Source organism: Micromesistius poutassou (assembly GCF_964030765.1).
Source record: "Micromesistius poutassou genome assembly, chromosome: 7".
In the NCBI taxonomy this organism is placed as follows: Eukaryota; Metazoa; Chordata; class Actinopteri; order Gadiformes; family Gadidae; genus Micromesistius; species Micromesistius poutassou.
This window is the reverse complement of record NC_140277.1, coordinates 4,852,497-4,865,996: the sequence shown is the minus strand read 5'-3', so window position 1 is coordinate 4,865,996 and position 13,500 is coordinate 4,852,497. Positions and strand designations below refer to the sequence as shown.

At 52.7% G+C, this 13,500-nt stretch overlaps 2 protein-coding genes across 3 annotated transcripts in view; both read left to right on the top strand.

Moving 5' to 3' along the window:
- Positions 1 to 13,500, top strand: part of LOC311350898 (sorbin and SH3 domain-containing protein 1-like) — a 35,225-nt gene that overhangs the window by 12,087 nt on the left and 9,638 nt on the right. For both annotated transcript variants that reach the window (XM_084470991.1, XM_084470990.1), the window contains exons 14-18: positions 3,990 to 4,039; positions 6,335 to 6,510; positions 11,477 to 11,547; positions 12,059 to 12,229; positions 13,083 to 13,129. In XM_084470991.1, coding sequence (XP_084327117.1) covers positions 3,990 to 4,039; positions 6,335 to 6,510; positions 11,477 to 11,547; positions 12,059 to 12,229; positions 13,083 to 13,129 — 515 coding nt within the window. The remainder of the gene's footprint in view (positions 1 to 3,989; positions 4,040 to 6,334; positions 6,511 to 11,476; positions 11,548 to 12,058; positions 12,230 to 13,082; positions 13,130 to 13,500) is intronic.
- Positions 7,401 to 10,308, top strand: LOC311350059 (sorbin and SH3 domain-containing protein 1-like; the record flags this gene model as incomplete). The annotated part of the gene is made up of 2 exons (XM_084470100.1): positions 7,401 to 7,414; positions 8,757 to 10,308. The coding sequence occupies 2 exons, from the start codon at positions 7,401 to 7,403 to the stop codon at positions 10,306 to 10,308; spliced, it is 1,566 nt and encodes a 521-aa protein (XP_084326226.1).

Sequence of the window (13,500 nt, the reverse complement as noted above, 5' to 3'; positions counted from 1 at the left end):
TGTTGTTGATTAACAACAACACTATAACTGTTTATCTGTTTATCAGTGAATCAGGCCCACAGCCAAACTTATTTTAGAAACTAGATCGGAATGCAAGCTCTGGCAACAAACCCTATCTCGTCTCACCTTTCAACACATCTGGAACACATACAGTGTATCGATATGAATCCTGCCAAGGTTCCTAGAAGACAGGTCAACGATTCAAAGAAGGGCGATTCACACAGAAGTCACTCTTCACTTGTCGGGTGTTGGCAGTCCGTGTAATTAATCAGGCTGTGTGATAATCCCGATCTCTTGAAATAATAATCGCTGTCAGTCTGTCTATTCATCTGCCTGTCTGTCTGTCTGTCTTTCTCTCTGATATATTTAACAAGAGGGACCAAGAGGGGGTCAGGTCATGTTGTCATTTGATGAATCACTGCAATTTGGCCCAGCGTTTGATGAAACCTCCGCCTCGGGCTCTCGGTTGGCACCAGACAAATATGGCACCGGCTGCCCGCAGAACAGACGTTCCCCCCCCCTGCCTAGCCCTTCAGAAGTCTAAACATCCAGCAGAACCTGCCCGGGACACTGTGGCCCCCTGGGAGGGTCACATGAGACAGCATCCCTGCCTAGGGGATGACATCACGTCCCAGCATCCACGATGGACCTGTAGACGGAAGGAATCTATTTACCCCCTCCTAGGCGACACTTTTATGAGGACCCCGATGGCCGGGCGTGTCGCGAGTCGGCTCCTCCGTTTCTCAGCTCCCCCCGGAGGAGCGAGCGGGAGCAGTGACGGGACACAGGCCGCTCTCCATCCCTCTCCGAGGCTGTCATTCTCCAGAGCACTCGGGATTCTTTCCCGCTGAGATCACTCCCTGGACGGGCTCCTGCTGAGTGTCAAAGTCACTTCTAAAGAGTCGCCCGGAATGCGTGGCATTTGACCTCAGTGCTGGGCTGGACCCTGTGGCTCACAGAGAAATCATCTAGCTTCAACAGCCTTGAGATATTACGTCTGTGCGGGGCCAAGGTGCCATTCCCCCGTTGGGCTTTGCTCTCAAAGCCCTTGACAGGAAACCGCCGACGGCGTCCGCAACTTCTCACAGAGTTCTCGGTAGGATCCGCACTACTCCCTTAGTCCCTCGAGCCGCCAAACACACACGACCTATTTGTGTACGGCGATATGATGAATCACGACACCTAACGCACTAAACCATGTTCCCCCGCGACGGGGTCGACGCGTCTCACCGGTAGGTAACAGAGTCGTCATTTCAGAGCTATTTCAAAACCGACGGTCCCTTTTGAAACGCGGGCTCCACACGGACATACAAGGCCATCCGGAGCCGGGATTCCGCGCATAACTTTGGTCAGGACGAGCATTTTGGACCCCCTGCGGGCCGCCTGAGTGACTCCCATCTGTCTGGCATATGTAGGCGACAGAGTCACCGGCCACCCTATCCCCGACGCACACACACACACCCACCCCCCCCCCACACACACACCCCCACACACCCCCAGCCCCCCAGCCAGTGAGCCCCCGGGTCACGTGGTGGCCAGCGCGCGGCGGGGTGTGTAACCCAGCAGAATAGGGACACGAGGTGGAGCCACGACGCCCCGCCGCCACCGCGCAGACGTTTTATATATCGGGCGGAGCATCGCGGCGCGGCCGCCGTCGCCAGGGCTGCGGGCTAAAACAGTCGTCCCCCTCCCCCGTCTCCCCCGCCTCCCCTTCCTCCCCTCCCTCCCTCCCTCCCCCCCCTGGGCAGTGAGCGCGTGGGGGAGCTGTTTGTTTTCAGGATAACACACATCAACACAAACAAGGTGCTGGAAAGAATGGGATTCATGTTACTGCCATGTAGTCACGGCGACTATTTTGAAACAGAGGGGAAGGGGGGAGGGTAGGGGTGTAGAGGGTTGGGGGGAGGGGGGGGGAGGGGGGGGGGAAGAGAACAGCCACAGAGCTAGCGAAGGGCTGAGTGGCACATGTGGACACCTGTCTCTCGGGGGGGGGGCGACTGACTCATCACCAGCGGAAGTCTTTCATATGTTACCTGATATCGATCCGTCAGATCAGGGGCCCCTACACACGCGTCATTCCTGTCGGGTGAGGCGCTTGTCCCCCTGTGGAACCAGGTTGTTTTAATGTTTAAGCGCCCGGGGGTGGAAGCCGGGGTCTGGGCCTCACTTTGATCCGCGACGGGTCTAGTGTGGGTCACACGGGTAAGCGGTGGGTGTGTGTGCAGAGGCCGTGGTGCAGACAGACGCTGCTAAGACATCTGCACAGCGTCTTGCCAGGGAAGATTAAATTAAGATTCTGTTGTCCCTGTTCCGATTGGCCTTTCCACGCCTGTTTCCTGTTTTCTTTTCCATTGATGCAACGTGCGTGCGTGTGTGTGTGTGTGTGTGTGTGTGTGTGTGTGTGTGTGTGTGTGTGTGTGTGTGTGTGTGTGTGTGTGTGTGTGTGTGTGTGTGTGTGTGTGTGTGTGTGTGTGTGTGTGTGTGTGTGAGTCAGTTAGCCACAGGTGTCAGGGGACACTGTGTAGCGACAGGCGGGTGGGACCTGAGCACAGCCGTGCACGGGGGCGGGGGGGTATGTGAAGGATGAGCAAGACGTATCGCTGCTAGGACGAGGAGTCACAGATGATACAGCGGCGCTGGCCTGTTCTCCACAAGGCTGAAGGGCCATGGAACATTTGGCTGTATAAATAGATCAGAAGACTATGGACCTGCCAGGAGCGAAATTCTGCCCTCGGATAAGCAAAAGTTATTATTGATACTTCTTCCCCCAGCAACTGACTGGAAAAGGCATGGTGTGGGGAAAAAAAGAGCGATTGGTTGGAGCGAAGCCTCGTCTGGTCATCTGTTTGGTGTTTGTGGGTCTGAGGGTCGGGGCGGGGGCGGGGGCGGGGTGTGCCTGGTCGCGCCAACAGGAGTTTGAGGTGGGGATGTGGCATTTGGGGTAGGGCCCCGGCTGACTGGGCTGGGATTGTGCAATCGTATTTGCAAACAACACTTGCGCTTTTTTATTCATAGCCCAGTGTCAGGTCTGTTATTTTTACCTTCTGTGACGTCCGCACGGAGCAAAAGCAACAGAAACAGTGGGCTAAAATTAGCCCTAAACCATTGAAAATGCATGCGGGTGCTACTCGCATGCAAGTGACTATCCCCGGGCTTTAGGGTTAGCCACTGCCTGAAAATAACAGCCACGTCCCCTCTCACAGTCCCTTAAAGATTAATTCACTCACCCTTTGTATTTTTTGTTTTTCTATTTCTTTCTGTGTCATTTGAGTTAAGTGAATATCTTTTTCTCTTGTTTTTCTTTCTATGTTTATAACAGCTTCAACTTTTTTCCAGATAAAACCCTCCAATGCTTATTATATATCTGTATCTGAGTTACAAACACTCACATTTCTGAAGTGTGTGTGTGTGTGTGTGTGTGCATATGTTTGTGTGTGTGTGTGCGCCTGTGTGTCTGTGTGCGTGCGTGCGTGTGCATGTGTAATTTGGCCTGCTTGCACCACCAGCTGGTTAATTGTCCCTCGGTCCGGTCTAGTGATAATGAGAGTGACTCAATACCAGACAAAAGAGATGGCTTCAGCTCCAAACCGCCTCCCATTGGCTGAGCCTGGGACAGCCCCCTCCCCACATGAGCGCCCCCCTGACCGACGCACGCCCACCCTCCCTCCCCCTTCTCCCCCTCCTGCTCCCTCCCACCCTGTTCACTGCTGCTTGTTTTTTCTCCCAAGTTGCATGCACGCCAAAACACACGCTTACACGCTGGTGCCAAGGCTGGTGGTGAAAAGCTTCAACAAGTCTGGGTGTGCTGGACACAGAGCCACACAGCAGAGCCCGAGAGAGCCAGAGAGAGAGCGCACCCGCTAGAGAGAGAGAGCGAGAGAGAGAGAGAGAGAGGGAATCTGGCCATAGCGAATGGTCCTTCTTGTGTTCTAGCTGGAGGAGACCTTCCTGTGGATCTATCAATGACTTCTTTGTTTGGTGTGTTGCAGAGTGGCCCCTCGTTCAGCCCCCTGGAGTCAGCCTCCGACTTGCAGCAGTAGTAAGTTCAAGCCTATTCTACTCTTCTCTTTTCTGCGCTTATTTAAAGCGCTTGTTTACCCCTCTCTGTGTATGTGTGTGTGTGTGTGTGTGTGTGTGTGGATGGTATTCCGAGGGCCGGGTAGTGTGGTGGATAGGTGGGAGAATTTCTCCACCCTGTGTGTGACTCGCCCTGCCTACGGGAGGGGGATGCGCCGGTTTCCTGAGGAGTTCCTGATAATGAGTGGAAATGTAACCAGAACAGCGTGTCTTCTCCCCCTCTCTCTGCCCCTCTGTCTATGTCTCCCTGTCTCTGCTTTTCTGCAACTTTATTGTTTTTGGGGGGTTAAGGCATGGGGGGTTGGGTTGGTAGTATTTGGGAAGGGGGCCAGCATGTGTTGGCTTATTTAAAGCCAGCCAACCTGGGAGGGAAGGCTGGATGTGAGCGAGGATCCAGGGAACTCTGCTCAACCAGCTGCCGCGTAACTTTAAAACCGTTATCGTCTCTCCATGGGCGTGATGGGGAATTCAATGTGGAGGGCAGCTGCGTAATAAAAAGAGGATGTTTCGTAGACACGTAAATAAAGACTTTGAGACCTCTGATCTCTCGGTGTGTGTGTGTGTGTGTGTGTGTGTGTGTGTGTGTGTGTGTGTGCGTTAGGAGCAGTTTTAGTCGGGTGGTCTATTTTGGCCTATGTAGTAAAACGCAAGTTATTCCGCTTTGAGTCATGTTGACTTGACTCACATGCATCACTCAAAGGGAGGGGATTTCTCCTTCCCTTTAGGCCAGAGACTTTCCATCTGCTGTAGTGATTATTTATATTAGTGCACCAGTGTTTGTGGAGGGGTTTTGGAATTCCAGGATGTTAATCATAAACGGGTAACGTATAGTTGGATATTGACGAATAAAGTTTGCTTGGCTTTTTATTCGGTAGTACAGTTTTGAGAGTTTGAGAGCCAAAATCTAAGTTACCCCAACTGTTACCTCCAAGGCAGGAAAGCTGAAGTCATTCTCTGGCTTCTTCCAAAAGCTGTGTTGTTTTGGGCGGGAGAGTTTTTCATTGGTCTGTCTTTGATAGTTCAGACTTTTAGAAGTATATTCTCGCAGAGGGAGAATATGTATCGTCAAACAACCTCTCCTACAGAGAAACATGCTTCTGTAAGTGTCAAAGTCAGAGATAATTGATTTATCTCTTAATAAGATACATTCTGAATGGTGGTCAGTAGTAAACATTGGTTTGTAATTGCATCTTCTAAATCGAAGTAAATACGTTTACTGTGTCCATGAGAATGCAAGAATTAAGCCTAGCAAGTTACCACTAAAGTGAACAATAATGGCCATCATTGTGATTCCGTCAATAGGACGTCTCAACGCCTTTCCATCCACACCAAGATCGGCTGATTCAGTTGCACAGTTATAGTTGTGTCTCTGCTGTAGGTATATCCTATTTTTGTGACACCACAAGGTCCATACGATATGGCTGGCTCATCCCAGTAAAACCTGACCATGATGAATCTTGAATGGCGCCGTTTAGCCCCATGCAATCCCTTAGCACGGTTTTGTCTCACACTCAAATAAAAACCTGCAAGTTATGCAATTTTAACGAGTCCTTCTGCTGCCAAAACATATAGTATGTTCCCTGAGAGCGATGAAAGGGCTTGTTGTTCCAGCAGGAAGTCAGAAAAAAAGGGCCATGCATATTTTCTCTCTCCATAGGTTTGCCAATTCCCATTTCACGTTAGATTTAAAAACAGAAGTATGACTCTGGGGTTTGGTTTTAAAATAAATGCACAGTGACGCCAGGATTCCCAACGGTTTAATGAGCTCGCTCACATTGGCCCTAATGGAAGACAGAACGGCAGGCACTCCGTGTGGGGCGGGGGGGGGGGGCCTGCCTCCGGGTGAACCTGGGCCCTCGTAAAGATGTGGTGTGAGCGGGGGGGGGGGGGGAGGCTGTCGTAACGTTTACAGTAGCTCATATTTATAGAAAATCCCGCGTGGCTGACCTATCCGGAAGGCCGAACGACGGACAGAATGTGTGCGTTAAAAAAACCAGACACACGTTCCGTACGAAAACAAGACCGTCACTTGGTCGGCCGTCGGGTCCGCCGCTCTGGCGCTCGGCCGTGCACGCGGTGTACAAAGCACAACGCCAGGGGCGCGACAAAGTCAACACGCACCTCTGCACGCCCTCAGAGGACGCCCGTGACCTCGGCTTCAGACCACTGTGTTTAAACGACCGTAGACCCCCGAGAATACTAACGTTGCCCCCCTTTTCTCCCGGCCGTCTCTCTCTCTCTCTCTCTTTCTCCCCAGCGCCTCTTGTAAGTCGGGGCGCAGCGAGGTGGAGCAGGACCGGGCATCGCCCAGCAGCGAGGGGGGCGGGGACAACGACCGGCATGTTTACAAGAGCGTCCTGGAGGGCGGCGACATCCCGCTGCAAGGCCTGCGCGCCCTCAACAAGCGCCACCCCAGCTCCTCCTCCTCCAAAGGTAGAAGCCCCCACCCCCCCCCCCTCCTCTGCCCGGGGTCCTCACTGCTCACACACACACATGTTGACGTTGTGGTTGGTTTTTTTTGTATTGTCTGTGTGTGTGTGTGTGTGTGTGTGTGTGTCTAGGTGTGTGTGTGTGTGCGACATGAAAGGATATGCTCCCGAGACAGATGAAACGAGTGACCAGTGAGTGTGTGTGCGTGTGCGTGTGTGTGTGGAGGCATCCATGTGTTTCTCTTTAACGCGCTGTTATACAACGCCACACTTTTGTTGTCGTGTTGCTCCGGGTCATCCCAGCCAATCACCTCTCTCAGCTCCCGCCCCCCCCCTCCGACCCCCTCCCATACCTTATTATTTGTGTTGTTTCCTTTGACGCGGGCCATTTGCTTTGGAAAACAATCGCGGCACAGAGCGAGGCTGTCTTTGATGAAGCAATGGAAGCTGTAACCTTGAGGGATACCCCCCCCCCCCCCCCCCAAACACACACACGCACACACAACCACACACACACGCGCACACACACCCCCAGCAACACTCAGAGGGCTGGCGAGCAGGCAGGCAGGCGGTTGTTGGGCAGGCTCAGACCAGAGCTCCAGAGCTTTCCAGGGGAGGCGCGGGACAGGGGGGGGGGGGGGACAGCGGGGGTGGAGGGAGCGGGGAGAGGGCAGGGGGGAGTTGATAGGAGGAAAGGAAGTGATAAACGGGGGCTGTGCTTTTCACAGCCTGGTCGGAGCAGGGGTGATATAAACAGGAGTGCCAGCGGGAGAGGGGCGGGCGTGCGGGAGGAAGTCAGCTGTCAGAGCGTGGAATGCCTTCTGCACACGGGACCCAGCGGAGGAGAGCAGGGGGAGGCGGGGGGGGGGGGGGGGGGGGAACGAGACCAGCAAGATGGACCTGACAATGTGGGGGGGGGGGGGTTAAGGTTTTGCATGGGGAAACACACGCACACTCCCTGGTGTGTTTATTATGTTGATGGGACGCAGGGTAAGGGTGAGGAGAGGTTATCTTTAAATGTCATCCTGGAGGCTCGTGTTTTGAATCTCTCGAGTTGTAATCGAGAGCCAGGCTGGATATGCTGGAATACTTCAGTCAAGACAACCGGCCAGATACCTCCACAATAGAGTCGTAGGACGGTTACATTTTAGTCCCACCGGCTCACAATAAAAAGGAGACGAGTGTGGGAAATAAACAATTCCTGGAAACAAGTAAAAAAAACAAGATCATGTGTTTCAGACCTTTGCACCAGTGTATCATCGGACAATAAGGACTTTGTATTCTGAGGAACAAACCCGCCCTGGGGACAATTTATCGGCTAATCCGGTGACACGAAACACAAATACATTCGTATCCACCGAATCGGAACAAGTTCCAGCCCAGATGGAATATCCAGATTCTCGGGCCTTTTGCCTCTCCTCCACACACTGATGTATTATTTCCTGCTTCTTCCTCTGGTATCCCCTTCCCACGAGCCCCAGCTTCTGTAGGCTGACAAAACGCCGCTGTAAAACTACGCGTCACCTCAGAATACATTATTATTTACAGCCGAGGCAAGGGGTAGATTAAAAGCAGTCCACGCAGGACATGAATCACTGCCCGGGCTCATCGGAGTACACCAGAGGAGGGAATAAACGCTGCCGTGTCAAGGATGTGGACACATCCGCCGCTGAGATTACACAGAGGAGAAAATGATCAGAATAGATCACAGCAGACAGGCCCCCACAGGATTTGTAGCATTCGGTTTGTGCATATATGGAAGACAATGCCCCGTTCTTGCAATTTGTGTACGGATATGTTCTGTTTTGACCAAAACATTTCATGATACATTGCTCATTCAACTCTTTATCCTTTTAGTTTTGCCTTTTTATTTTCCCGCTCACACACATACTGATTTCCCATTCAACTGTAAACAATGTTGTTTTCGCATGGCCGACAGGAACAGCTTTTGACCTTTTCCATTTTTTCAAAGCATTTCTGTACACTTCATGCCAAGTAATACCGCCATGCTGTTGCTACAAGCCATTTGATATTTGATGTCGGCCACATCAAGTGTGCTTCTTATCAACCTTTGATGGAAGTGGGTCGATACTTTGAAAATACGGTCGACACTGTGTTTACGTGTGGATGTGTGTGAACCCGTGACCATTGTAATCTAATATGTTGTTTATTCTGTTGTCCTGCATGCTTGCCAGTGGATTATAAAGGTGGGAATGGCTATATAATTTCACCCTGCTCCTCTGTAAATAGTCAAACGGGTCTTGGCAGTAACGCAATAGGTAACCACTGTAAGAGTAAGACGCCCCTCTCAGCTGCCAAAGCCCGCATACCCCAAATCCTCCCCTCCAAGTTCAAGCCCAAACTGCTGCCCCCCAGTGGTGACTCTGAGCACGGCAGGGCCGAGCCTGCCCGGCACCCCAAGGCCCACAGCTGTGAGGACATATACACGGGGGCGGACGGCGAGAGACGGGACGGCGCCGATGGCCCCCGGAGCCTCTCCCCGGGGCTGCGGCGCAGCGCCTCCGAGTTCTCCAGCCTCTACAGGAGCATGCACCACATCCAGCGGCCCGGCTCGCTGGGCTCCAGCCCCCAGGGCAGCGTCCGCAGCCTGGCCTGCCTGTTCGAGCGGTCGGGGGTCGACGGGGTCGCCAGGCCGGGGGCCGGGGACATTCCGCGGGACGCCGTGTCGTCACGGGTCAGCGAGTTCGAGACCATCATCCAGCGCTCCAGCCCGGCGCCGGCGCGCTCCTCCTCCCTGCCCACCCTGACCTCCACCCCCCACAGCCCAGCCCACGGCCACGACCGCGGCCTCTACATGGCGGTCGCCGTGTCCGCAGAGTCGCTGCTGGTGTCGGACCACGCCCAGGCGGACGCCTGCTCCGGGGATGAGGAGGAGGAGGAGGAGGAGGGGGAGGAGGAGGAGGAGGCGGCCCGTGAAGAGGCCTCCCCCCCGGGTGAAGGCACCAAGGAGGAGCCGGCGGCCCCCCGGGAGAACGGCTGCCCCTCGGTGTCGCCCTGCGGCACCGACTGGGAGGTGGAGGAGTGCTTCGCCGCGAGGCCCCCCGGCGAGAGGCGCCCGGAGCGCAGCCCCGTCGCCGCCCCGTCGCCCCCGCACAACCACAACCACAACCACGCCCACGCCCACGCCCACCTCCACAGTCACCAACACCAGCACCTCCTGCACCACCTCAACCAGCACCACTACCTCAAGTCCAGCAAGTGCAAGGGCTCGTGCCCAGCCTCCTACACGCGCTTCACCACCATTCTGCGGCACGAGAGGCAGCAGGCCACCGCCCAGCAGGACAAGCGGCCCGCCCCGGAGAAGAGGACCACGCTGCCCGGGTGCCTCATGGGCCCCACGCCGTTCAGGCTGCGGCGCTCCTCCCAGTCCCACCAGGCCCGGAGGACTCTGGGGGCCACCAGGGTGATGCCCCAGGAGCCCAAGCCGCTCATCCCCGCCAGGCTCTCCTCCCTGGAGGTCCTGGAGAGGCTGGGAGAGAGCCCGTCCCCCCAGCACCACCACCATCACCACCACCCCCCGCTGTCTAACGGACAGGGCGTGGACGCCAACGGGAACCTCCTGCAGCCGCCGCCGCCGCCGCCGGCCGGGCCCCGCAGAGGTGGCTATCTCCCATCACCCCTCCGCCACCCGCCTGTCACCCGTCTCCTCCTCCACTCCTCTCCTTCACCACGTCAGCCATCTCCACGGTCTCCTCTCTGTCTTCACCTACGTGCCCCCCCCCACTCTCTCTCTCTCTCTCCACAAAGCGACGTCCACCCCCCCCCCCATTCGTGTGTGTGACGGCTAGGCCCGCGTCACTGTGGTGGTTGTGTTCAGTGTCTCTCCTCATATCATACGGTGAATGAACCCCGGCCTTACCCGGCCAGCCCTCGTTCCGCCCATCAACCAATCCTGAACCCTTTCAGTTATTGTGTGAGGGGGACACAGGCGGCTTGTTCCGGGTGATGTCTGTGTGCATGTCTTCCGGGTGCCATCGTATTTGAGACGTATGCAAGGGTGTTCAGAGCTGACTAAGCACTCCACAACTGCCCGCTGTAAACGTATATAGCTCAGAAAAAGGCCTGCTAAACACTGTGAGAAGATCCTTTTATCACACACTGACGTGTTTACTTACCCTGAGGCTAAATTCACAACCATGACAACTGGAAGACCAGGCTGCAGTCCAAAGCTATGAACGCAGCAGTGTTGTGCAATGTTTATGTAGGTCACTACGAAACGCCGTGCATACGCTCTCTCAAAGGGATGCGATCCCAATGTTGACTTACTTTTTTTTTGGTTTGTTGTGTTATTTCTTTGTTTGTTTTATCGAAGGTAAGATGGTTTCTGCATCCACCATGTTCCTTTATGGCTATAGTGGTGAATGGTTTGTCTTCTGATTTGGCTCATATCGATAACAGCTTGTGTATAGGCTGTCTTGGCCGACACATAGAATGCTTGATGAAAGTTTGATCCGATGAAAAAAGCAGGGTAGAGAGAAATACTGAAAACTAGTTCATATAAAATCTGAAACGAATTTCACGCAAAACACTGATGGAAGCTGGTTGGTCAGAATATAAATCTTAGCAGTGAACCATGAAGTCACTGTTAGAGGCCCATAAAGGTTTCATATTTTATTTTTTGTATTCATTCCTTTCTCCATGAACACAACATCGATTGATCCTGTAATTCTTTTCATGTGCATGCCGGAATACATTTATCTTTTGATTTGATTTGATTGGTGTGCTGTTTTTTACTTTCATGTTTGTCCTGCATACAAGGTGGCATTCATTATTTAGAGCATGGTTGGGATTAGTGACTGTTCAGGACTGCCTAGAGTTGTACACAGCGATGTTGTCTTTTCACAATGGAGAAACGCCTATGCAGAGTCATGTCAGAGTGATGTGATGTCTCCACCTGGGGGCTGCCATGTGAGTCTTCCTCAGCCTGATGGTGTGTTTGCTCGCTTCAGACTCGGACTCGTCTCCAGCCCACGGCGAGAGCCAGGATGAAGTGTTGAGGAGGCGTCATGGCGACAAAGAGGTAACCGCCCCTCGCTGATCTCCGTGGTACCAACCTGCCCGGGAGACACGTTTAGGACTGTGGGAGAAATGGGAAGCTACAAGAGACATTATTATTAACATTTAACAAGGACGATGAACCTTTAACAACGCATTATGTGTAGTTGAGGTAATCAAACTTTGAACTTTGCATCGGGTCACTTCTTTGCAACATCAAAACGAAGAGTTCATGGAAGTGATTTGAAAGCAGGAGGATTGAGTTAAAGTCAAACCCAGACACATGTAGGGCTGTGAAAAATGTGAGGTTATGAGAACAGAAGTGAAAGAAAAGTGGAAACCAGTCCAGGAATGATTGATTATCCGTGGTCCAGACTGCTCCTTATTAAATATGTATGAGACTGAGTGGTAAATAGAAGTCAAGAGTTGAAGTAAAACATTATGCGGGGGCGCCAGGGGAAGAAAGACGACGACGACGACAACAACAACAACAACAACAACAACAACACAATTTAAGTTGAGTTTTACTCTGACAGAAAATCCTGGAGGAGCAGCGGCGGCTGAAGCGCGAGCAGGAGGAGGCGGACACGGCGGCCAGGCGGCACACGGGCATCGTACCCACGCGCCACCAGTTCATCACCAACGAGCGCTTCGGAGACCTGCTCAACGTCACGGACAACGCAGAGAAGAGGAAGTCGGGCGTTGAGGTACAACGGCAGAACAACGTGTCGCATTCTTGTGTTGCCTCAAGCGGGGAAATAGATGACAGATGTTTGGTCTGTGTGTGTGTGTGTGTGTGTGTGTGTGTGTGTGTGTGTGTGTGTGTGTGTGTGTGTGTGTGTGTGTGTGTGTGTGTGGACTTGGACGTTGGTTTTGTCAGTGGGGTATCTGAACACAGATGGCTTTCTCCTCTGTGTTAGGCAAGAACAATAAGCGTTGCCAGGTTACCAGGCTCAGTTTCCATTTCAGTTCACTGTGCGTTTTAGGTGATTTCCTATCGCTTATCCAGACCTAAAATATGAAAGGTAGGGGATTATAGAGCAAGTATAGATGTTGTTTTCTTGCTAGACTATACAAAGGCTGCCGTGGATGTTTCCTGTGGGTAGTTTGGGGAAAGGCCTGACAGCCACGGTGAAGCATGATCTGGTGCGCTCTGAAACACATGGCACATGTGCCCCATTCCTGCCATTGCTGGAATAGTCCAGGTATAAGCAGAGGCCCGTAAAAGTGACAGAGAGATGACCTCATCATAAATTATACTAGACATACAGGGTTATTGCGTTTTCATTTTGGCCATACCTCCATAAAATGTAAAGGTTTATTCATAAGCAGTAATCATCAAAATATGTTGTTTTTACGAGGGGAGAGAATTTCTGTGCGGAAATGTTTCTTCCTGTTTACTCCCCACCTCATCCAGAGGGAATGTGGGTGTATATTAAATACATTAAGTTTAGTGCATTCTCTTTTTTTATGCAGGCTGAAGGTGGTTGAAGGGTGCGTCAATCACCAGCGCTTCTCTCCCCCTCTCTCCTAAAACGTGTACTGCTTGTGTGTTTACAGAGAACTCCGGCCCTGGCTCGCTTCGACTTCAGAGCGGAGACTCTAAAGTAGGTGAAAGAGATCGGGGCATGCCACAGATGTTTGCCACGGCGTGCGTGTAAAATATTTAAAGCCACAGAGAAATACCAGCTTTCCCGTGCTCAGCAGGGGGGCAGTAACTTTCATCTGACCCATGACAGTGATAGGACGCTATGCTAGCCGGGGGGGCCTCTTGATCGATAGCTCTTTATTTATAAGTTGGGGTATTTGTTTTTCACCTTCTGAGAAACCAGTAGCTGATGGATTGGTCGGGCTGGTCTGCGTTAACTGTCAGGTGATGGTAAAAGCCATGGTTCAAATGCCTTTTAATGAAAGAAACATTTACACTTTCTCCCTGATTATTGTAATTTTAACGGTCTTCGGTTGTAATCTAACATTT